The 25,013-nt window shown below is 42.4% G+C and overlaps 1 protein-coding gene across 5 annotated transcripts in view; it reads left to right on the forward strand.

Moving 5' to 3' along the window:
- Positions 1-25,013, forward strand: part of ARHGAP21 (Rho GTPase activating protein 21) — a 107,528-nt gene that overhangs the window by 25,105 nt on the left and 57,410 nt on the right. For 4 of the 5 annotated variants that reach the window (XM_079947801.1, XM_079947802.1, XM_079947803.1 and 1 more), the window contains one exon: positions 22,920-23,102. In XM_079947801.1, coding sequence (XP_079803927.1) covers positions 22,920-23,102 — 183 coding nt within the window. Of the gene's footprint in view, positions 1-1,927; positions 2,045-22,919; positions 23,103-25,013 lie in introns of those variants that run through there. The other variant, XM_079947800.1, reaches the window with a different exon arrangement.

Below are 25,013 nucleotides of genomic sequence, written 5' to 3' on the forward strand. Positions count from 1 at the left end.
GAAATGACTGATGTGCTGTTTCTTTGTGAGCATGGGTTTCCTGTTCCTAAAGGAAAAGGCAATTCTCTGTTCTTTGCAGTCAATAACAAATATGATTATATGTTTGTAGGTAGGCCCACCCCACCCCAATTTGTCTGCTGGGAAATTAAGCTAAAGCAACTCCAAATTAATATTGGGTAGTATTTGCCTGTAGCATGCAGAAACCTTGGCTAGAGTTTGTTGCCCTCCACTAAGGCCAGGGGTCAGCAACCTTTTTCATCTGTGGGCCGGTCCACCGTCCCTCAGACCATGTTATATATATTTTTTTGGGGGGGGATGAACGAATTCCTATGCCCCACAAATAACCCAGAGATGCATTTTAAATAAAAGCACACATTCTACTCATGTAAAAACACGCTGATTCCCGGACCATCTGCGGGCCAGATTGAGAAGGTGATTGGGCCTCATTTGGCCCACGGGCCTTAGGTTGCCTACCCCTGACTATGGCTGTGAGTCAACAAAAAGCTATTTAGAAAAACATCTCTTAGGCGTTTTCTGTCCCCCTCCCCCCGCAATGGCCAATAATTCTACTGGCTTTAACAAAAGTGTCTTATTGTTTTTAAAGAATTAAATAGGACATATTCTCTTTTTAATTGGTTATTTTTTGTAGCATTGGATTTGTCCCACATACCATGTTAAAACTATTTTTAAAACTTCATGGAAAGAGGAGGAGAGACTTTGTTGTACATAAGGCTGTCAGGTCCATATTGCTTCTATCCTAATGGTGGAAATGGTCCTGGGCGCTAAGATAAGGGTCCCCATTTGTGCTTTGGCATATTTCTTTCTGTGGCTTATGATGGTTTAACCATACACAGAACCAATACTACCGGTGCTGATAAGTTCTGCTGGACATCATTATAGAGCCAAAATGCCATGGCTTGTATTTCCCAGGTCAGATCATATTTATTCCTAACTTTGTGGTCGTGAAAGGAAACCAGAATAGGCAGCCAACAAGTCCAGTGTTGGCTTTATGGCTCTCGAGGCATTATTCATGACTAGATAACCAGAACTGTCTTTCCTATAAGATCCTTGAGGGAAATCACATGTTTTCAGTTTATGTGGTTTTGAGGGGGGGGGAGGGGGAAATTGCAGTGAAACATGGTCCCAGTTGAACTACTCCCTTCCCTTTAGTCTTTCTCTTGCCTCATCCACAATGTCTTTCTCTTTTCACATTTTCTGTCTTGCAGTTTTCACTTTTTTACTATTATTGACTGGAAAGAGTAACATTATGATTAGCCTTCAAAAGGTTCATCTCCATCTGTATATGTTGATATGTCGTCTAACTGGAGGTTTTTGCAAGGATATTTGCAGAACTACTGGGGAAATAATAATAATAATAATAATAATAATAATAATAATACTTAGCATTTACATAGTGCTTCCGACTGGAGTGTTGTTGGTTTTTTTAAAAAATCATTTTTATTAACTGGAGTGTTGTTTTGAGTCCCAATAGTTTGAGAATTCAGAATTTACGAAAGCAGCCTACAGTTGATTTAATTTTAAAAATACACGGCATGATCTAAGGTGGTGTTTGTTTGAGATTGCCTCACTTGAGTTGAATGGAATTTTATATCCAAGTTAAGTTTGCATGAAATTGCAGCTTTAACATTGCATTGCGTTCTGATGTAATTTCCTTAATTTGCAGCAAAGAACACAGGGAGTAGCATGCTGTATAGAATACATGCTGTAGCAAATGATCCTAAAATATTCAGGGATTTCCCATTCTCCCTTTCCTAATTTGGCACCACCTACCTGCATTTTTAAGCGCTCTCTGCAGTCAGCTGTCTTGCTGACTAGGCAGATGCGGGAGGGAGAGAAAGGTCCTCTTTCCTGAATCTCTTCACTGCATAGCTCACAGATCTAGTACTACAGGAGCAAAAGCTGAGTCAGAGAAGAGATGCAGTCTGCGCTATAGGCTTTCATGGCCCAGTTCAGGCTTTTAGACTGCATGATCAACCACAACTGGAGTTTGATATGTAACCTGTATTGCGCTTGGAGTGGTCAGGTTTGTCCATTATATTTAGTTGTTTATGAAGAGGGGGAAAATACTGTGCAAAAGGCACAAACGAAACCCCATGTCCCTTTTCCTCCTACCCCCTCCCCCTTTCATCTCCTATGCTGCATAATATGCCATAATATTTAGTGAAGGACAGCTGTGTCGTATGTAAAAGGATTGTTTTGCTGCTGTAGTTAACTTAGTTTAGCTACTGAATTGGTTACTGGGAACTGCTTTTGCAAAGACTTAACAGGACAGATTGCAGTAAAGGATGCAGCAAAGTAAGAGGCAGTTCAGTTCAAGAAGGGATTACAGATACTGAAGGAATAGACTGATTTAAAAGCATGCATTTGCATAGAACTATAGTTGTTACATAGCTGTCTTTCAGGGATATATATTAACATTATTCAGGAATAGATATCAACATTATTATATATTCCTTTTTGTACAGGGAAAGGCTTTAATCATACAGATGTTCGGGTATAGGAGTTTGACATTGCTTAGAAAGTAAATAACCTAAAATGTAATGTGTTTTCAGACTAGTTTTTAACATAAGCAAGGTAAACTTGTTTATGTGAGTTCAAGGTAGTAGCTGGAACTAGCACAATTTTGGTTTCAAGAACACTGCAGTTTTCCCTATTTTTAGGCTCTGAAATTCTGTATTGGGAAACTTGACTTTGCTTCCGCCTCAGATAAAGGACAGATTACTGGAAGGAAGAACTCTGCATCTTAAAGGGGGGGGGATAGGACCCTGAGAAAGGGCATGGAAGGGCTGAAAGTCATGAAAGGAGAAGGGAGTGTTATGTGCTGGGAATAGGGGTGTGGGTGTGTGTGTGAATGAGAGAGAGAGAGAGAGGGAGAGAGATAAGAGATATGATGGGTGGGAACTGCAGTTATCTGTCCCATGTGAAGTAGTATGAGAGTAGGTGGAATCAGGTGTTCCAGGTTGTTCCTGGCAAGGTTGGCAGTGTTCCCTAAAGAGTGGCTTCCTTTATCCTAGCTAGGAACTGAATTACCGGTATGTGCTTCTGGGGACTGGAGTACGGTATTACCAACATTAGTGAAGATTTACTTACTTATGCCAAAAGAAAAGTCCTTGAAGCATGTATTGTTTTCTGTTTTTTTTTTTCCTTAAAAATTATCATCATCATCATCACCTGCCCCTCCCTCTCCAAACCCTTTCCAATTGTTCAGCAGTGGGGAGTAGGCAGGACAGATTATTCAGCCCCACCATTTCCCCCTTTACTCAACTTCCCGGATAACCACTCTGCCCTTGGTTTTATACATCTTGGGTTAGCAATGCCGTACCCATGGACACAGTGTCAGCCTTGAGGGCTTCCCGTGGTGTCCACAAAGCATCTGAGGTCCCTACTCCTGCCATCATGAAGTGGAGAAGGTGGCTTTTCTTTTTCCTGCTCTTGAAAAATATGCAGAAATGAAGTGGGAGGTGCTGCTCTCTCCCACTTCCTGTTTCAGTTTTTATGGGTTTTCAAGGCTCAGATTGGAACTGGAGCATCTGTACATAAACTGGAGTGACAGAGAGGGCAGAAGGGAAAGAAGGGGAGGGCAGGAGGGAATAGAGGACAAAGAGGGGTGCAAGAGAGAGAGAAAGAGAATGGAGCCCTGGGAGAAGGTGTGTGTGTACACATGTGTATTAGTTGGATCCAGTAAAGCAGATCCTCCTGAAATGGCCCAATCTTTTCACAGGATCCTTCTACCCCATCTACCATCAGCTAGTGGATCACATATCTATGTTGACTCCATTGATCTGGTTCAAGAACATGAATCTGAGACATGGATATTTATGGAGCCTCATAATTTTTAACAGGGATCCTTGCAAAAGCACTATCAAATCATAGGTCATCTCTGCATCCACTGAGGTATTCTGTGATTTGTAGCTGGTTTTGCTGGCACAAGGATCTGTATCATGGATCAATATTTCTTTGGCAAGCATGGGATCTTCTTACTATGCAGCCTACCAATGTAAGCTTTAGTATGATGGTGGGCTTTTATGGGGGTGGGTGGGGCTGTATAGAAGCATGCAAGTTCAAAAGGATCAGATTTAGTTCAACTGGATCTGACTTTTACACAGGACCTAAGTATGTGTGTGGATGTGTATACTTTCTGTCTGTGGGGTGGGAGGGGAGTGACCCTGGGGTGGCTCTCTCAAAATTCCAGATGTACTTATGGGCCCAAAGAGGTTGGCGACCCCAGCTGCCACTTTAGAAATAATGGAAAGGACTCTTCCTGCTAGTGTTGGTGAGGGGCTAAGCAAGTGGGCGTTCTTACTTCAGCGTGGCCATCACAACTTAAGCATTCTTTGCATTGGCTGTGAGATTCCCTTGGAGTGGGTGGGGGAACAGTAGCTACTCAAGGCGGGCCCAACCAAGTCATCTCAGCCACAGCTTGCTTTGACAAGCTTCAGTGGCAAGACCTTCAGTAGCTTGACTTGTTTGTGCAAGGAACAATTCCTCCTTGCCCATGGCAAGTAATCAGAGTCATCAGAAGGACTTTAGAAGAGCTATGCTGAATCACGCCAGAAGTCTGCCTGGACCAGTATACTGCTTCCCACTGTGGCCAGCCAGAAGCTTTCAGGAAGCCTGTAAAGGAAGACATGAAGGAAACAACTTTTCTTTGTTTGTTTTCTTTGCATCAAATGCTATGCAGAAGATACACTGCCTTTGAACACAGAGGTCCCATTTTAGCTTTCATGATGGTATCCAGGCATGAATTGAGTGCTGCACTTCTCATTTTTAAAACTAAGCGGTTTTTTGCAACTAATATATTGGACTGGATCCTTATATTACGGTAGTTAGTTGACTTACGGTAGTAAGTTGGACTTACGGTAGTTAGTTGGACTTGGTTTCCATTGAAATTAGGACTTGTACCATTGATTCCCATGGGTCCTAAGCTCAATTAACATAGAGGCTACAATTCTATATCAGGTATACCCAGTGCTATTTTTCTAGAAAAATAGGTGCCAGAACTCACCACGAAGGCCTCCGATGTTCTCTTATAATGGCAATGGCGCCCACTTGAGAAGTGGTTGAACTGAGTTCTGGCACGTTCCGGCTGAAAAACAGCCTTGGGTATACCTACATTCCTAGGAATAACTTTCGGGCAGAGGATTTTACTGCTAGTCTGGATCCACAACATGTTTACTAGGTCATTACTAATTTTTTCTAAGGTAGTATAAATTAGGTCTCTTTGAGACTTGTAAATATCCACATCAAATAATTATCTGGCTAATAATGAGGTGTTGGTGGGGAGAGGTCCAATAGCTGAGTGTAAAAAAGGAAATTGCCTTTTAAAATTTAGAACAAAGTGCTGATTTTCCTTTCTTTTTGTGTTTTAAGGAGGACAGTTCAGCTAAGCTTTTAGACACTTGAGTTTTCTTAGACAGCAGACTTCCTGTAATGAATGAAGGGGAACTTCATCTACAGTTCATGTCTTTGAGCCCACCACAAAGTAGTTTATGTTCAAGCAGAAATGGAATGTGAATGCTGAAAGGTCCAGTGCTGATCTTTGTATGTATGAAATGTGTAATCCTAGTTCAAACCAGTCATGGAAAATAGGGCCTCTAGGAATTTCAGATGTGACAGTCTTCTGGGTCTCTCTGTTTACTTGAGTCTTCCTTCAATTCTCAGTGCTTTGGGTCACTTATGGAAAGGATTCACCTGCATAATAAATGCACCACCAGGAGTGGGAGAGACCAGCAATCCACACGCCCAAGAGGAAAGGGCAGAACTGGGTCATATGGTTAAATGAAACGTCTTGGGTGGATCTTGGCATGTATAAACTCTGGGGCTGTGGTTTATATGACTGGGCAAGCGACAGAGGTAAACATAAAAAAATCCAGTCATATAGGTGTGACTTCATAAAAGACTCAAATCGAGATTACATTGCAGTCCAAGTCATCATACAGCATATTTTCTAAAGAGATTTCTGCACAATAAGCTGGAGGGGATAAATCCTTCATGAAGTTAAAGAGCACTGTAATATAGGTGTTCCTTGTTTTTATTGCGTGTGTCTTTTGGGTTGCTGCTTCACTGTTTCAGTTCTATCTGTGGTTAACTTTGAAGAGGCCAACTCAGAAGTAGTTCTTGTTTAGTCGTGTCCGACTCTTCATGATCCCATGGACCAGAGCACGCCAGGCACTCCTGTCTTCCACTGCCTCCTGCAGTTTGGTCAAACTCATGCTGGTAGCTTCGAGAACACTGTCCAACCATCTCGTCGTCTGTTGTTCCCTTCTCCTTGTGCCCTCAATCTTTCCCAACCTCAGGGTCTTTTCCAGGGAGTCTTCTCTTCCCATGAGGTGGCCAAAGTATTGGAGCCTCAGCTTCACGATTTGTCCTTCCAGTGAGCACTCAGGGCTAATTTTCTTAAGAATGGAGAGGTTTGATCTTCTTGCAGTCCATGGGACTCTCAAGAGTCTCCTCCAGCACCATAATTCAAAAGCATCAATTCTTCGGCGATCAGCCTTCCTTTATGGTCCAGCTCTCACTTCCATACATCACTACTGGGAAAACCATAGCTTTTACTATACGGACCTTTGTCGGCAAGGTGATGTCTTTGCTTTTTAAGATGCTGTCTAGGTTTGCCATTGCTTTTCTCCCAAGAAGCAGGCGTATTTTAATTTTGTGACTGCTGTCACCATCTGCAGTGATCAGAAGTAGGCTTAGAGATAATTAGTGGCCCAGAGTCACCTAGCGATCGTTAGTGGTGATAATGATTGATTTTAATTTAATATTAATTTAATTTAATTCAAAGTGAAGTTCCTGGTTCTCTTTCCATTGTTTCACCTTCACTACAATCCTGCGAGGTTGGTGAGTGTCATATGTAGGGACTTGTCCAATATCATCCAGTGAGAGCTTCATGGCCTAGTGGGAAATTTGAATCTGGACCCCCTCAGTCCCATTCTTACACTCTAGACAAAACACTTTGCTGAACTAGGGTTTCTCTGTTGCCAGCTGAATTACAGCAGGACGACTTTCTCTTTTCTCTTTTGACTTGGATCCAGTTCATGCATTAACTGAGGCTGGCACCCTCCTTACCTGATGAAGTGAGCCAGCCCTCCTCCCTTCCACCATTCAGATAACATCTTTTCTAAACCAGATAATCCATGCAATCTAACTGCCCCTAATTCTGACAGAAAAGAATCACATGAACTGAATCCTGTGATCAGCCTACTGGCCTTAGAAGTTGAGAATAAATAAGCTGTGGAGTGAGGATGTTCTTAAACCTTCATGTAGAAATGGAAGGTCAAAGGCATATTTATATTGAAGGCCATTGCTGTTCCTCCACCAAACTCCAGTTTTTATTGGAAGGCAATTTCAATGTTGAAATACTATGATTTCTGTACTTTTTAACCCTCTTTTTCAGGGTGTGCCATTTTGTATACATGGTTTACTCAGATTTTTAGTGCTGCATTTTAAATCACCAGTGTTTTATTTATAGTAATGAACATCTGGCTCATGGTCCCTGTATATTTTGTAGTAGTCATAGTGACAGAGGAACAGGACTTAGGACCTTGGAATGTGAAATACATCTGTGCTCCAATACCATCTTATTTCTTGGCCTTAGTAGGCACTTGTCTCAGACTTTGAAACTTTAGCAGCAGTAAGAGCTAGAAACCGGATCTTCAAAGAGTTGTTGGGTTGTGGGGTTTTTTTGGGGTGGTGGTAGTATCCTTGCATAATTCTACATGCACTCTTTAAGTCATTCATATTTGCTCAATGCTGGGTAAAGTTCTGGTGTAAGCACTTGATTGCTGCTGAGGCCAACACATTGCTCTCTATCCTGCCTGGGTCCCTGACGCTTCTGCTCCCTGTAGCACTGCAGCTGCCAGGCAAACACCCACCCCCAACACAGATGTCTGGTGGCACCAACACTGTTGGAATGGAATCTGAGTGGTCCCAGGTGGCTCCACCTGATTGAACACTTGGTCCACTGTGGACCAGCCAGTGTGTTAAGATCAGCCAGGGAGGCTGTCTTGGTGGTGGTGACTTTCACTGAGGTGCACTGGCAGCAAGGGCTTTCTTGGTGGTGGCACCCTAGCTTTGGAACTTCCTGCCCTCAGATACAATCGGTGTAAATGCTTATGAATTTCTAGCTCAAGTTAAACACCTGGTTCCAGTTTTTTTGAGGGGGAAAGTTTGAGCGGGGGTGGTGGTGGCGGCAGAGCAGTGGACCCACATGAGAAGATGAGATGAGCATGCAGGATCAGGCCAATGACCCATTTATTCCAACATCCAGTTCTCACAGTGACCAGCCAGTTCCCCCTCAATTTTTTCCCCGGGCCCTTCACATTTCTAATGAGCAAAAATACAGCCAAAGTTAAGCACTTTAAAGTCCTGGTGATTATGAAGCATTGTTACCGTAGTTTGCAGTTTGTTTCGAACTTTCCTATGTTGCTACTTAGAAGTAAGTGTGTTGTGCTTATAGATCACTTAGTTCCCTAGAATCACAGTAAACGGACATTGCTAGGTGTCTGTCTCTTTATGTGTATGCGTGAGCTCACACACAAACATAATTTAATAGGCTTTTAAGATACTAGATTTTACTTGTGGTATGTGGAGATGTGACAGTGTGGCCCCATGGACAGTATTTGGACTTTTCTTCCATAGCCTGATAATTCACGAAATCTCTGAATGACTTTTAGCAACTTGAATTCTCTGAGCCACATTTTCATATGTGTGTAAAAAAATAAATAAATCCATATCATACTTTGCAAATGTGGGAATATGGAACATAAATTATGTACAACACATTGCAAATATGTTGAATAATAAAGATAAGCTTCATGCCCTGAAATTGTTCTTTTTATTGATTGTTTTATTTGTTACAAACAACTCAGTTTCAATTTAAGAACAACTCAGCTACAATATCACTGCAGCATTGTTGTATATATTGTCTTCAAAAATGTTGTAAAATGTGCATGATAAATATTTCTTATTTTTTATTTAGTGGTTTTGTCCTGAAGTGTTCTATCATATCTACATATTTTATTGGAGCCTGGTTCTGGTTGGCAATTCAGCAAGGCCTGCAGCCCAAAAATTCACTGTTAGAGAATTAGGTGGGAGTCATTCTCTTAAGAGCAAGTACTATTGCTAGCTTAAGAAGCTGGTAGCTGATTGTTGTTGTTCTTAAGTGGGGAAAAATGGCAATGGCACTTGCTTTATACGTATCTGTTTGTCTTACACTGCTGAGAAGCACAAACAGTAGGGTGGTTGGAATGTGGCCAAAAGTGCTCATATTGTAGAATAAATTATTGATCTCATCCATCTGGCAAGTACTGTCAACTTCTTTTAACAATCAATATATTTATTAGGATTTCCATTAGACAGGTATTAAACTGACCCCTCACTCCCTCTTTTGTTTTTAATGCTTCTTTCCACTAGTGGAGAGTCTTCAATATGCATAATTATGCAGATTAGCATATTCAAACGATATGCTGGAGGACATTGCAGCTGCCTTTAAAACCTGAAGATACAAGTTTCATACCACCAGTATAGATCTTCTCTTGTCCTCTGTCACTTTTTCCTTCTGTAATTCTTTGGAAGTGCTTTTTCATTGTGGCGCCTCAGTTTGTAATGTTAGTTAACATTTTTTTGCACTGTGCATGTGGTAACCATGCAAACAAACTAGCCTTCAGTCAAAAGCGCTTCTTGGATTGGGGCCCACAAACATCCTGGACACGGTTTCTTTGTCATCACAGGAGTGTTAACTCCAACACTCAGCCTTATGTATTATTTTCCATCTTGGATGTCCAGATAGTTTTCATTCTGAAGTTTTTTTTTCCAGGCCAGGTCTCCTCTGGCTTCTTATCCTTTCCGTGGCCAAATCGACCCTTTCTAGATATTTCCATGACCCTTTTAATAAGCTGACTCAAGTTTTTAATGTCCAGCTTTACTACACCAGTGCAATAGTTTTACTTGTTTAAACAGCCATCACATCATGAACTTGATGGGAGTCAGAGGTAGCAAGCTATGCTTATAGTCGCTAAGCCTCTCAGTTTACCCATACCATATTTCGCCACTGCAAAATGGCCGCACCCCCTTTTTTGGACCCCAAAATTGGCTCCAGAGCATTCCCTGCATAATAGTCACAGGGGTAATTCTGAGGTGAGCTGTGGGTTGGTGTAGGGGCTCCTAAGGCGGCAAGGGCCAAAGTCTAGGCCCTCATTGGCTTAGTCCTGACGTAGCAGAGGTAGCTGGAGAGGCGAGGCGAGGCAAAGCCAGACCCAGGTTGCTGCTGCTGTTGCTGCTGCTGCCACTTGACTTAGGCTCCCTTAGGGCACCCTAGCCAAGAAGGGGAATTGGTGGGCAAGGGACCACCCCTGCCTCCTGTCCGCAACCCTTTCCTCCACTTCTGTCCCGTAATTCACTGCATAGTGGTCGCACACCCCTTTTTGGATAGGAAAATAATGCGACCCTTGCGTGGTGAAATAAGGTCAGCATGCATTGTGAGTGCATTACACTGGATAAAGTAATTTTGTGGAGTAATTCTGAACTTGTATCTGTAATTTGAGTATTTCCTTTTCTAGCGTGTTACCTGTAGGTTAGAATTATTTGGACAGATTGCCAAGGTTGGTGTTCATGAAGGGCATCACTGTGTCTTAAAAGAAGTTTCAAAAAACAGTCACTCAAAAGCCTCCACATGGAGGTGTTATTAGGTGATGACATTCACCTAACTTTTCTGGAGCTCCGTCCATGCTCAGGACCCGAATGTAGGATCCTACACATAAGTCTGTTTTGGAAGTATTTCAGTCTTCATATGATGCTTCCTTGAGTTAGCACTGTCACTGTCTTATTTACAAGTCTCTGTGTGAACATAGAACATTATGTCAGAAACAGGCCGGAGTCTGCCAATTTGGGACTACAAATTTGAAAGAAATTGTGAGTGGGTAAAAGTGGACTAAGTGAGATATAGAAAGCTACAAACATCTGTCAGCAGTAGACCTGCCACCTTTTTCCATTTCAGGGTAGTTTATTATGGGGCTAGATAGGCAAATAGAGTTTCATTTCTAGCTAATATTTTAGTATTAAGCATGGAGGCAGAGGCCCTGTGCCTCCTTTAGAGCTGTCACCTGCTATTAAATTGGGGTGGGGGGGGAGAAGGCCCTCTGGGGGGCAGCTCCTCACTTCACTCCAATTGTCAAAGGTGGGAGGCACAGGCATTTTCTGTTACAGAACTTCAGAGCTTTATAACTGTTTTGAGATGTCGGTGGCTCAACATCTGAGGTGAAAGTAGCTCAACACTACATGCCAGATGTGTTAGGCGCCTCTGAATGTCTGGATTGTGGGTGACTTATGCCTTGATTCAGAGTGCTCATCTCATTTAAAACAGATAACATTGAATGATTGCAGTGCAGACTTACATGGGACTCCCTTTTGAAGTCACCAGCTCAGAAGCTCCTTCAGTCGGTCCAGAATGTGACTGCCAGAATGCTTACTGGATCTGGTAGAGTGGAGCACATAACTGATACTAAATCATCTGCATCGGTTCCCAGTTTGTGTTTGTACATGTAAACCCTGCTCTGTATACAAAGAGCAGTATTGTGTCCATTGTTGTACAGTATTTCATTTCTAGTAGCAGGGATTCTTTTACATATTTAAATTAGTCTTCCATTTCAATTAGTTTTCACTCTGTATTTTTTGTTTTAACCTGCAAATATACATCTTGCACCTTATTAAAAGAAATGATAAACTGAGAAAGGATCATTTTTGATAGTTGCAAATACAGGAACTATTTTACTCTTTAATATTACTATATAACACATTGGAATTAGTTTTAATTGCATTTTATTGTCTCTGGCAAACAGGAGTCGTATGCCATTGCTTCAACCTAAAGGCCTTTATTTCACTTTCTAATAAGGGTTTCTTAAGAGAGCTTTTCCTTTGAATGTGCTAGACTCCCCCCTCCAAGCTTTGACAGCATTAAAGGGTCTGCCAGCAGAGTGACAGATGCTCAGATCTAAAGGGTCTTCTACTGGACTTGGCACTTTTGAGGCTGCAATGAATGGCGGACAGGAGGGTTTATGGCTGCTTGCTAAAGTGGCATGTAGCTGAACTGAATTGCCTGCAAAAAATCTTTTTAAAAAAGTGGGCCTCCTGATTATATATATTTTTTAATACTATTTCCCGGAAGGTACCTTATTTGCCTGAATATAAGCCTCACTCTCCCCCCCCCCCCAAATTCAGACTGTGAAATATTAAAGTGTGGCTTATATTCGTGACTTTACAGTATGCAGCCAGAGCGTGGGGCAAACAGCACCAGGAGCGCGGCAAAGTGCCACCCGCCCTGTGTGAAGTCCTCCGTCCTCTCCCCCAAAGCCAGGAAAGGAGAGAGTGAGGAAGGGGAAAGGCCACAGGCAATGCAGCGTGGTCCCCCCCCCCCGCCCAGTATGCAGCCAGGAGCAGCAAGGAATGGCTTATATTCAGGGTTGTTGTTTTTTTCCTCTCCCCTCCCTCCAGTTTTAATAGTGCGGCTTATATTCAGATGCAGATTATATTCAGGCCAATACGGTATTTACAGGATAGCGGTGCCCTATAAAAATGATTGTTCTTTCTTTATAAAATGTATTCATATATGAAAAATACCAAGGTGATGTGAGTGCCGTGTATCTATGGTAATATCTTTAAGCAGAAACAACGGCAATTTCTGCTTTAAAAAAATTTCCCCTCTGATTTGGGGTCCATAACAATATTACAGACGCGTAACTTCATGTTCCAAATAATGAGGATGTAAAATAATAGAATAGACAGTTGAACTTAATAGGGAAAAGGAGGGAATGAGAAAAAAATTGCTTCTATGAATATCACAAAGGGAGCAGGGACAACATTGCTGCTTCAGGTTTTTCAGAATGAGGTCCCTGGAAAGGCGGGAAACTGTCATTTCCTTTGTTATAACAGGACGTAACTTACAGTAGCAGAGCGCTTCATGATGTAAGACTCCATTCAATGTGTTATCCATGTGCAAGGGATAAGTTAACAGGGGCAGCATGACTGTGTCCCCAGCTTTCCAGTGCTGCCCCCTGACAGCTGTGCATTGTGCATGGTTGTCTAAAGCAATACAGTGGTACCTCTGGTTGCAGACGGGATCCGTTCTGGAGCTCCGGTTGGATCCCGAGGTTTCCGCAACCAAAGAGACCGCTTCTGCGCATGCACGCAGCACGGTAGAGCGCTTCTGTGCATGTGCGCATGGTGAAACACTTCCGGGGTTGCCGTTTTCATAACCCAAAGTTTATGTTACCCGAGGGTAACATAATCCAAGGTTCTACTGTACATGTGTGGACTTCCATGCAATCTGGAACCCTGGTTGCATACGGTTCCAATATCCCTTAGAGTTCTAGGTGCGTAGACTTTCCTTCAGACTTGCACACCCAAGCAAATGTTGAGGGTTGGGGCTAGTATCACAGACTCACTTCTGGGGCTGTGGCACTAATGGGTTGATGAACAGGTATGTGTGCATCACGTGAAAGGGGTTAATATTGGTAATATTAACACACGAAATTATAATTATAAAGTTTGGTTTTTTTCATGATTATGTACGTGCTCAGATGCAGTCAATTGGCTCTGGTGGTATCTGGCTCTGTGTACAGTATTTACCACGCGGAATACGTCAGGATTATTTTTAACAGTGCCTATCAGCTTATGTTTATGAATGTATTCAACAAAGTATGCCATAGTAATGCCATTCAGAGGTTGCATGCAGACGTTGCATGCAGAGGTTGTGTTCAGAGGTTGCATGCATGTCAAGCAGAATTTATTTATAGTAGGAGTACCCTGTGGTTGTAAATAACTCTTAAGATCTCATCAATTGTTATTGGCAGTATATGTCTATAATAGTCACCACTGAAGTCTTATACAACCCATTAACTCGGAGGTTTATTCACCTGTCAAGTAATATTCCAAAGCTACAAATGCATGTTTAAATATGTGTGCTCAATACTTTATTTATACTGTACACTGCTTGATTGTAAGAAACCTCAAAGCGGTTTACGAAAGATAAAACAGTAAAATCAAGAAAAATTCGCAACCATAGTTTTAAAGCATTCAAAAAATAAAATACTAAAACAGGTTAAAATAAATAAAGTAAATAAAGTAAAATTTCTAAGCAACTTTCTAAGCAACTGGGTGGGCTTGTCTAAACAAGAATGCTTTTAGCAGGCGCCAAAAAGAGCACAGCGAAGGCGCCTGCTTGATTTCAATAGGCAGGGAGTTCCAAAGTGCCACACTAAATGACTGAGTTCTTACAAATGTAGAACAGGTATGATGTGGCATGTACTACTTCTTAAAATCATGTTGGTTTGGTTTTTCTAAAGCATCCCTCATATTGTTGTGCACTATTCAAAATATATTTGAATGGCTTTGCACATTTCTTGCAGGTGTTCTTTTTAAAACCATTGAGCAGCAGTAATGCCTGTTTGTTGACGGCCTCTACGGAGGTATTCTCATACCCTTCAGTTTTTGTAGGAGGCGGGAAGCATTCTTAACACAAAATCTTTGCCATTGAAAGTTTAATTGCCATGACGGTGACCACTAGGGGTTACTTAGCCTCGTTAGGGAACATTTTAGTTAGGGTTTCGTTTTGAGTCCCTGTGTCTTTAAATGGGAGGGAAAGATGTGAATAGCAGTTCTGTACACTTTGGCATATTTTCCATTGCAGTTCAAGGTGCATCCTGCCAAGTGCAAATACCTGAGAGGTTTGGAAACTTGCCATATTCCGTTCTAATTTCTCTTCTACTTCCTCCTCCAGCCCTGTATGTTCCAAGCTAGACAGAAGAGTCCAGACGGCATCTATGTCCAGGTAGATTCCCAGGTTTTGTTATCAAAATGCCAGGGCCTGTTTTGCACTCCGATTCTTAGCTTCAGCATGCAACCAAGTTGCCTTAGTTAGGTCACTTCATGTTCCCAGGTTTCACAGCCAGCCTTGGACTACTTTATTAGAACCACTCTCTTCTCCCCCCTGAGCTGCAGATGGAGTTCCCATGAATTTCACTGCAGCCTTGATGGAGCCCTGCAGCTGTGTGGAACTATTTTTCACACGGAGTGCAGTGCATAGAGTAAATAGTTTCGCAGGCAACTGAGGAAGCCAGAGTGGTCAGCATATTCTGGCGGCTAAAGGAAACGGCAGGAAAATATAGTGCATGCAACTTTCCCAGGGATTCGCGGACTCTTACCTTTGTACTCCAGATTGCATTTCAGACACGTTAACAGCCAGAATTTCTACAACACACTTCCCCCTTATTTCAACCCAGGTATACAACAGGCATTATTTCAGTTCAATAATACATTCCAGGCAGGTGAAAGTACTAGAGGAGAGCATGGAGCAGGGCCAGTGAGAGGCATGGCCTCAGTAAAGCCACATTACGTCTGTGGGTTTGACCTCTCCGCTCCTGGCCTATATTGTTTGGAAGCTGAACAACCCTTGGTGCAGTGAGCATCCAAAAGATATATTTCCTTATTAGACCTGGGTCTGGAGCTGATCAAACCCTGGGTTGAGTCTAGGAGTAGCCAATGTAGTACCTGCCAGATAGGGACGCGGGTGGCTCTGTGGTCTAAACCACTGAGCCTCTTGGGCTTGCTGATCGAAAGGTCGGCGGTTCGAATCCTCATGACGGAGTGAGCTCCCGTTGCTCTGTCCCAGCTCCTGCCAACCTAGCAGTTCGAAAGCATGCCAGTCCAAGTAGATAAATAGGTACCACTGCAGCGGAAAGGTAAATGGCATTTCCGTGCACTCTGGTTTCCGTCACGATGTTCCGTTGCACTAGAAGCGGTTTAGTCATGCTGGCCACATGACTCAGAAAACTGTTTGTGGACAAATGCCGGCTTCCTTGGCCTGAAAACGAGATGAGCATTGCAACTACATAGTTGCCTTTGACTGGACTTAACTGTCCAGGGATCATTTACCTTTACCTTTTTATTTACCTTCCAGATGCTGGCAGATCACAACTCCCATCTGCTGTGGTCTTGTAGGCTGGGGCCGATGGGAGTTTTATGGTCTGACAGCATCTGGAGGACGCCATGTTGGTGTTCCCTGGCCTGGAAACACCGTCGACTTGGCTGGAAAAGTTAGCTACACAACTAGTAGTCCTGCCACTTCTGACATCAAGAAAAGCGGCAGGTGTCATCTCTGTGGCTAACACTGTGGCAGAAAATCATAACCACAATGTCTTCAAATGAAGTTGCTGGCCATCAGCATGTCTATATGTTAAGTGTATGAGTTGTGCAAACGAGTAATTATTGTTTGTTCTACATCTACTGACTATTACTTTGAGTGGGTGTCAATGTAAAAAAAAAAAAAAAGTATGCTCACAGCAATCCACTAGAATTTAACCCAAGTAAGTTTGCTTTGAGTGCCTGGCCAGCCAAATGCTAACTCGGCATGTTTAGAATATCATTTAACATTCTGAGCCAGAGAAGAAAACAACACCCAATTCAAAATACATCCAGGCAAATCCATTTCCTGAATCAGGTTATTGCAGATTGCAAAAATAATCGCTTATGAGGGCATAAGTAGTAGAAGCATGAGTTGCTTGCGCTCCCCCCTTGCTTCTGTGTAACACACAAATTAGCTGTGACAGAGAATTCCTTTGGTTTTAAAATTAATGTGAGGCATGCTTTATAAAATAAATATTTTTTTTCAGAGTTGTTTTATTGTGCAGCTGCGTTGCTTGTCCCAGGAGTAAGGCAAATGAAGCTTCACTCTGATGGCACCTTTCTGAAATGGCACATTGATTCATGAATAGCTTTGACATGGTTATCGTTCTTCTTCAGTTCACAAGCAAGAGCGTGCAGAAACTCTGTTCCCAGCAAGTCATTCTTGTCTGTACAAATCAGAATCTTCTTGTGTGCACTCTTCCTCCCTCCCTCCCGTCCTCCTGCTCCTCCTCCCCCATTGCATTTTATAGCATTATGGTATGAACTGGGCTACTTTCCTTTTCCCCAAGAAGTTCTGGTGGAAGAGATCATAGAGCAGATAAACCGCTGTGAAAACAGCTTTGCTGACCTGATGTTCTATAGCACCGGATCTTATTCTGATCACAGGACTGGGTGAAGATTCCTCTTTGGATGTTGTCCAGAGGATAAACTCTTCTTGGTTTGTTCAGTGGTTGATGTTGTTTTTTTGCAATGGCCATCCTCTTGTCCTTACGACTGGTCTCTTCCACACCACTGATGGCAGTTCACGCTCAGGCAGTGTGGGACGAATCCCAATGGGTATGGAGCAATTGTTTAACTTTTATATGTTGTGTCCTTGCGTGGAAGGCAGCATGATAAGCTTAAGTGTCAGTTTGGCACTTCTGTGAGTAGCAGCAGTTCACACAGAAATGTAATACAATTGGTCTAAAGCTTTGCCAGTCAGTTAAATTGTCTATTTGTAAAACCAAAGTTTTCAGTTCTGTAAGGGAATGCATTGTAAGTAATGCATGTACATTTTGATATCAGATTTCAGCATCAGGAGTTGAGCTTTTAATGATCAGAGGTACTGCATCCTATATCTTCTAGCTGATCGTGTTCAGATTAAAAGAGGTGTAAATTAAATGGGTCGCTGCAGAGGCTTTTAAAAAGAAGTTGGTAAAATCAACCATGCGAGCCATGTGATTGTTTAGCTTTCAAAACTGGAATTTTACACTTCGATGTTGATTAACTCACAGGTTTTGATGAAAATAAAGGGCCAGTTCTCATTTTACTTCTTGTACTCAGGTTTCCATAACTGTGATTTTATCTAACGGGGAACCTTCTGGCTGAATGTTGTTATTACAAATGTAGCAAATAAAAATAAGTAAAATTACCGGGAAGCCAAATTCATATGATCTGTGTTTAAATGAGAAGTCTGCTTGTGTGTTTTTCTTTTCAGTGTCTATCCCTTCAAAATACACATAGGCAGATGTCAATTGGAACCTACTTATGTGTATTTTAAAGGGGCATGTGTAAAATGTTTGTGTGTGTGTACACACACACACACACACACACACACACACACAAACAAACACATCATACAAGAGCTTCGGTTGTGACTTACTAGCTGCAGTTTTGCACTGAGCCCAGTTTATATATAATTTAGCACTACTTTTCATCTTGTTGCATATGAAATAATAATAAACAATGAACAAGGTCATCTGTTGAAATACCTGCAAGAAATGTTCTTTTGCAACAAAACAAATTTGAAATGGTTGCCCCGATATCTTGTGTCCTGCTATCCACCCACACGCTATATGAATTCACTTAAGGTAAAGGTAAAGGTACCCCTGCCCGTACGGGCCAGTCTTGACAGACTCTGGGGTTGTGCGCCCATCTCACTTAAGAGGCCAGGGGCCAGCGCTGTCCGGAGACACTTCCGGGTCACGTGGCCAGCGTGACATCGCTGCTCTGGCGAGCCAGAGCCGCACACGGAAACGCCGTTTACCTTCCCGCTGGTAAGCGGTCCCTATTTATCTACTTGCACCCGGGGGTGCTTTCGAACTGCTAGGTTGGCAGGCGCTGGGACCGAGCAGCGGGAGCGCACCCCGCTGCAGGGATTCGAACCGCCGACCTTTCGATCGGCAAGCCCTAGGCGCTGAGGCTTTAACCCACAGCGCCACCTGCGTCCCTATGAATTCACTTATATAAAGGTAAATAATTATGCCCACACATTGCTATCCACTCTGTAGATTCAGATAGCCAGATATCTGGAGTTTGCGCACTGCCTTAATTCCTTGCTTGTTTGTGCTCTACCGGTTGGCGGCAGATATTTTGGGGCAGAAACTATGCATGGAGGTAGGTAGGGAACAAGATTGGACAAATCAGTTTTTCTTTTGCTTCTCTTTTGCTGTTTGGCTGCACCAATTCCTGGAAGAAGCCATTGAAAAAGTGGGGAAATAGATTGGGAAAATCCCAGATTAGAAATGTTCCCATAGGAATCAATGGAAATTGCGGACTCTTTATGCAAACACTTGCCTAATGAATGATTTCCAGGAAGCACTTGTTTGGTAAGCGGGACCTGTGTGTACAGTGTTGAAAGTAACAGTTTGAGAATTGTCTGGTACATTGGTTGAAATAACCTCTTCTCCAAAGGAAAGGAGGTCAGGTGTTGGGCCTTCTCATTGTCAAGTGTGGGGAACCTATGTGCTTTTGGTCCATAGCCAGTAATTGTACCCTGATAGAAGAAGTAGAACATTTTCAGAATAACTAGGGTTTAGAAATATGAGTGCTTGAGAACTGCAGCTTTACTGTATTTGCAGAGTGTTCAGGGTATTCAAGCCCTAATCTGCTATTTTAAAGGGAGTGCCCATTTGGACTTGGTAAAATTACAGGTGATTTCAGTTGTTGTTGGACTGGGTTCACAGTCTGCAGAATTTTTGCATTCAGCTGCTCTCAGATTCAGCCTCAGGTTAATTGTAAAGTGAGTGTGATCATTCATGCCACTTGAGCAAAGTTGTTCATGTGGAAACCTTTATTCTGAATGGGCTGTTTCCTTTTTGCTTACTGATATAAATAGTTTCTGAACTCTGGCTATATTGTGCATTGGGGGTTGACCCTGGATAATCCAAAACTAAATTTTATAGTGAAATTTTGCCATCTAAACTTTATTCATCAAACTGCAGCTCTGTTTGATATAGCATCTGAGGGCTACTTCACACACAGCTCTTTTTTTCCTATACAGTAATATTTGTGCAGGGAAAGAAGACATGTTGCAGTATAATGTGTGAAGTATATGATGTTCAGGTGATGAACGCAGTGGCTTCTAATCAACTGTATTCATGGCAAAATAAATACTTGCTCCATATGGCGCACACTGTATTCATTCATAGTATATTTTGAATCGCGCCTTTTTAGGTCAAGTGAACTTTTCAGAAGGGTTAGCATGAAGGTTTCAGAAGCTGATGAAGGGTTTTGAGCAAGAGCTGATGGAATACACTCAGATTCTTGAGATAACCTGATCCTATTGGGGGTTGGCTTAAAGCAGGCATCAGGCATGTCCAACTCACAAAAGACTGCGACCTACTCCCAGTATAAAGAAACTGGCAGTGATCTACCCATTGGAGGGAGGAGGAGCGTGCGTGGGGTGGGTGGATTGCCCAGAGTTCTTGAGCTGTTTTTAGGAGGGAAGTGCCCAGAGTTCTTGAGCTTTTTGGGGGAAGGACTGCACAGTTTTTTAGGCCCCCCCCATAACTTTTTGTACACTTTGTACATAGTAGGGATCCCATGATCTACCAGGATCAGTCAGGGATCTGCTGGTAGACCACGATCTACTGGTTGGACATCCCTGATAGTGCACAGTACTTGCTTCTGAATTTGCATATCATAGGAGGTTTTTACTTGGGTGTATGTTCTTAGTATTGATGTAAAAAAGACATGACAGTGGTTTGGGAAATTGCTGGTTGATGTTCATTTTGTTACTGATTATGATGAAGATACAAAATCAAGGGAAAAGCACTGAGCAATAGCTGCCTTCTAAATTCTATATTCTCTGGGATGCGGGTGGTACTGTGGGTTAAACCACAGAGCCTAGGACTTGCCGATCAGAAGGTCGGCGGTTCAAATCCCCGCAACGGGGTAAGCTCCCATTGCTCGGTCCCAGCTCCTGCCAACCTAGCAGTTTGAAAGCACGTCAAAATGCAAGTAGATAAATAGGTACCGCTCCGGTGGGAAGGTAAACAGCGTTTTCGTGTGCTGCTCTGGTTTGCCAGAAGCGGCTTAGTCATGCAACATGACCCGGAAGCTGTACACTGGCTCCCTCGGCCAATAAAACGAGATGAGCGCTGCAACTCCAGAGTCGACCACGACAGGACCTAATGGTCAGGGGTCCCTTTGCCTTTACCTAAATTCTATATTCTAGGCTGGCAGCATTTTATAGAATGTGGATTAGGAAATAAAATTCTTCACACTAGCTGCGCTTTGGTTCTTCACAAAGCTGTGCTTTGGTTTCTGAACATTTTAGAAGTCGAATGGACTTCCGGAACGGATTCTGTTTGACTTCCAAGGTACGGCTGTATACTGGGCCGCTGAGGTCCACCATTGGAAGCAGGTGCAAAATAGTAGCCAGGGAGGGGTAGGGGAAGGAATGTACCTTTAGAATTAATGAACAAAATGCCTCTGAACTCATGCTGAGTCCTCAGATTTGTTTTTAGTACCAGAGCTGAGCTCATGGTCCTGTTTCAACCCCTTCCAAGATTTCTTCAACTTTAATCTAATTCAGAATTTAGGAGCCCTTTTGTGGCTGCTATCAAATCATAGTGTAGCTCCTTGCTTCAAATCACTAAGCGCTATCAGTAAAGACCTACCTTGTCTTCTGTCTGTCCCTAGCATAACTAACTAAATGGTGCTGTAAGATGTGGTGATATCACTCTGATAGTACTAAAAAATATATGGATCAGATAGCTTTGAGGAAGGCTGTGGCAGTTATTAGCCATGACTGCAATGGATCCCCCATGTTAATTCCCTCCCACCAGGTGTAATGGCTTACCACCAACTTGGATGCCTTTACAAGTTCAGTCAGATGAATGCAACCAATCAAGATGGCAGTGCAGATGATAATGCAATCAATGGTTACTAGCCACAATACCTATGTTCTCTGAATATCAGTAGCTGGGAATTTCATGTGAGGAGATCAGAGCACTGTTGTATTCATGCTCTGCTGGTGGGCTTCTCATAGGCATCTAGTTGGCCACTGTGATAGCAGGATGGAATTCCTATGTTGTTATGCCACTGAATTCCATATGCTACTGAAAACAGTAGAGAAATGGCCTGCTTGTGCACTTCCTGAAGATACTGTATCAGCCACTGTTGGAAACAATAAGTTAGCTTGAAACTGGCTCTGATCTTATAGGACTGCTCTTTGGCCCGTTCATGTATTTTTTTTATGGAAGTACTGAAATGTATGATAAATTCTGACAAGAAGTTGCAGTGGCGAGGCAAAATTAGAAGTGGGAAATTTCCCTAGGAATAAACTCAGTACAGAGACCAACCAGCTCAGTGTCATTTTCAATAAATAACAAATGATTAATCTCACAAATCCGGATGAAATTACTTTCCCCACCACCTTAATTCTGTTTTGCTGCTTTAAATATATATATATATATTTAAAATAGTATTCTTATTTAGGGTTCTGCTTTCTATTTGTATTTTTGTATCGTTTCCAGTGACAGAATGTGTTGTTTGTGAGTCACTTGGTGAATAGGCCTTTCATTGCATCTTTGCCAGATTCCTGAAGGGAAGGGAGTTGGCAGGAGAGGAAAAAGCAAGAGAGGTTACAAGGTAAAAATTAAAAATAAAAATCTGGTGGAGCAGCTGCCCTCCAAATGACAGTTGATTGCAGAGCAGAACATATGAATCTTAAGTGTGGAGACAGAATGGTCTTCTGTGCAATATATATATATACATTGGTGATACGAATTTTTGACAAGAAATTCCAAAAGTAGTGTAAAGAGCTTTCTCCCTGGAGGATGATGATCCATCAGATGGGTTATACTGCCATCTAGCTCCAATGCCTCCAGGAAGCAAGGTTTGCTTGTTTTGATGTCTGAACCCAAGCTTGTGGCTTGTTTCTTTCTTGAAAGGTTTGTTCTTGACTTGCTGCTTGTAGTTTATTTGGAGGACATCCACAGCAAGCCAAACTCTGGCTTGTTTCTGATGGTGGGGCAGCAGCAGCAGGACCCAGAGAGAGAACTCTTCAGCGGTGTGTCCCAGCACACAATGAGTTCACATTGAACCATACTTTCAAACAACAGCAAATGTGATTTTAACATGTTGTGCAAACTGGGCCAGAGAGGTGAAAATTTGCAAGCTTCTTTTGCAGAAACCAGTCTTTGCAAATGAAATTACTTCCAATAACATGGTGAGAAAAAGCATGTAACTTAAAGTCAGAGGTTTAACTTCCAATTCTTTTTCGTTATTATTAGGTGTCCAAAAATAAAGATGGAAAAGAACAAAGTGAATCTGTATCCCTGTCAGAGGATGAAGAAACGTTTTCCTGGCCTGGTCCCAAAACGGTAGTTTTGCAAAGAACATCACAGGGTTTTGGCTTCACCTTAAGACATTTCATTGTTTACCCCCCAGAGTCTGCTGTTCAGTTTACGTTTAAGGTGAGTGAAATGAATATTCAACAAGTAACTCATTGGTTATAGTGACACAAGTGAACTGAAATGACAAATATTTTTTCAGTACAGTACTGCAAAATAGTAGCCTTATAGATATCTAGCCATCCATTTCAGTTTAGCAGTGGATCCACACTAAACCTCCTTTTCATTTTCATTTTTGCTTGTTGCAACCTAAGTTCTATTTAATGCTGTGGGTCTTGTATCTGAGTAAACATGCATAGGTTAGAGCAGTTGGATTGTTGTTTTGTGAAGCGTTGAATTCTCTTGCCAACTAAAGTTCCCTTTTCATTGGACTAATTTGTGGTGCTGTTAGATTTATTACTACCCCTGCTTCACCAGAAGGTTCTGGGGGTGGGTTATAGCAAAAATACAGCATTAAAACAAATTACAGTTAGGATGGGTCCTAAAAATATTTATGCTAAGTAAGACCAAGGTAAAAAGGTGTGTCTTCAGCATATTACAAAAGCTGTACAATGAATGTGCCTGGCACATCCCTGTGGGGACAGAATTCCACAACATAGGGACTGCCACAGAGAATACATTTCCTCTCAAACCTCTTGAGGGTGGTGGAACTACCAAGAGCTCTGCAGATCTTAACACCCAAGAGGGTCTGTAGGTAAGGAGGTGGTCTTTTAGACATTTGGGACATAAACCCTTTAGGGCTTTAAGCATTAACATGAGCACCTCAGATTAGGCTCAGAAATGAACTGGCAACCAGGGGGTGTTTATTATGGGAACCTCAGCCAGTAATCTTGTAATTGCATTTTGGACCAGTTGATGTTTCTGAGTCATCTTCAAGGGTAGCCCCACATCAAGCGCATTTCAGTAATCCAAGCTGGAAGTTACCACAGCATGGATTATAGAGGCCAGATCATCTCTGTCCAAAAGGGGCTGCAACTGGCGAACCAGTCAGAGCTGGAAAAAGACACTCCTAGCTACTGAGGCAGCTTGAGCCTTCTGTGAGTCGCTTTGGTAGTTTATGGTTTGCTGAATAGTAGTTCACATACTTTAAAATAGTATACCAAACCTCCCAAATGACAAGCAGATTCATGCAACCATTATGCAGAACATCATACAGTTAAGCACCCATTTGAAAGTACTAAGTGAACTGATAGCAATGGTAGAAAATGTGAATGGAGAAAACCTGTTGTGGAGCGTAAACTTCACATGCCAAAGGTCGCAGGTTTAATTTCTGGTATCTCAACATGAGGCTGGCAAAGTCTTTAGAACTACAGTGGTGCCCCGCAAGACGAATGCCTCGCAAGACGGAAAACTCGCTAGACGAAAGAGTTTTCCGTTTTGGAGGTGCTTCGCAAAACGAATTTCCTATGGGCTTGCTTCGCAAGACGAAAATGTCTTGCGAGTTCCTGCGGGCTTTTTTTCCTTTCCCCCCCTTTTTCTAAGCCGCTAAGCCGCTTATCCGCTAAACCGCTAAAAGCCGCTAAAAGCCACTAAGCCGCTAATAGCGCTAATCCGCTAAGCCGCCAATGGGCTTGCTTCGCAAGATGAAAAAACCGCTAGACGAAGAGAATCGCGGAACGGATTCTTTTCGTCTTGCGTGGCACCACTGTAAATGGACCAAGGTTCTGACTAATGAGGTTCTGACTAATGAGGTTCTAACTAATGATTGTGAAGCAGCTTCCTTTGCTCCTTCTTAACATTTCTACAAATAGTGAACTTCAGCATGAAGGACTGCAATAAAAAGATATATTTAGAATATATTTCTCTTAACTTACTTTTATCTGCTAGTTGTCACATTATTAAACATTAATTTGATGGCTACTCATTTGGAAGGCTTGTCTGGTTTTTCAAAATTTGGGCAATTAGGTGCTCCCTTAGCAGCTGTAGAACAGTTCTGAAATAAATAGTTTTGAAAAGCCTGGATGCAAATGTTTT

Source organism: Podarcis cretensis (assembly GCF_951804945.1).
Source record: "Podarcis cretensis genome assembly, chromosome: 12".
Taxonomy (NCBI): domain Eukaryota; kingdom Metazoa; phylum Chordata; class Lepidosauria; order Squamata; family Lacertidae; genus Podarcis; species Podarcis cretensis.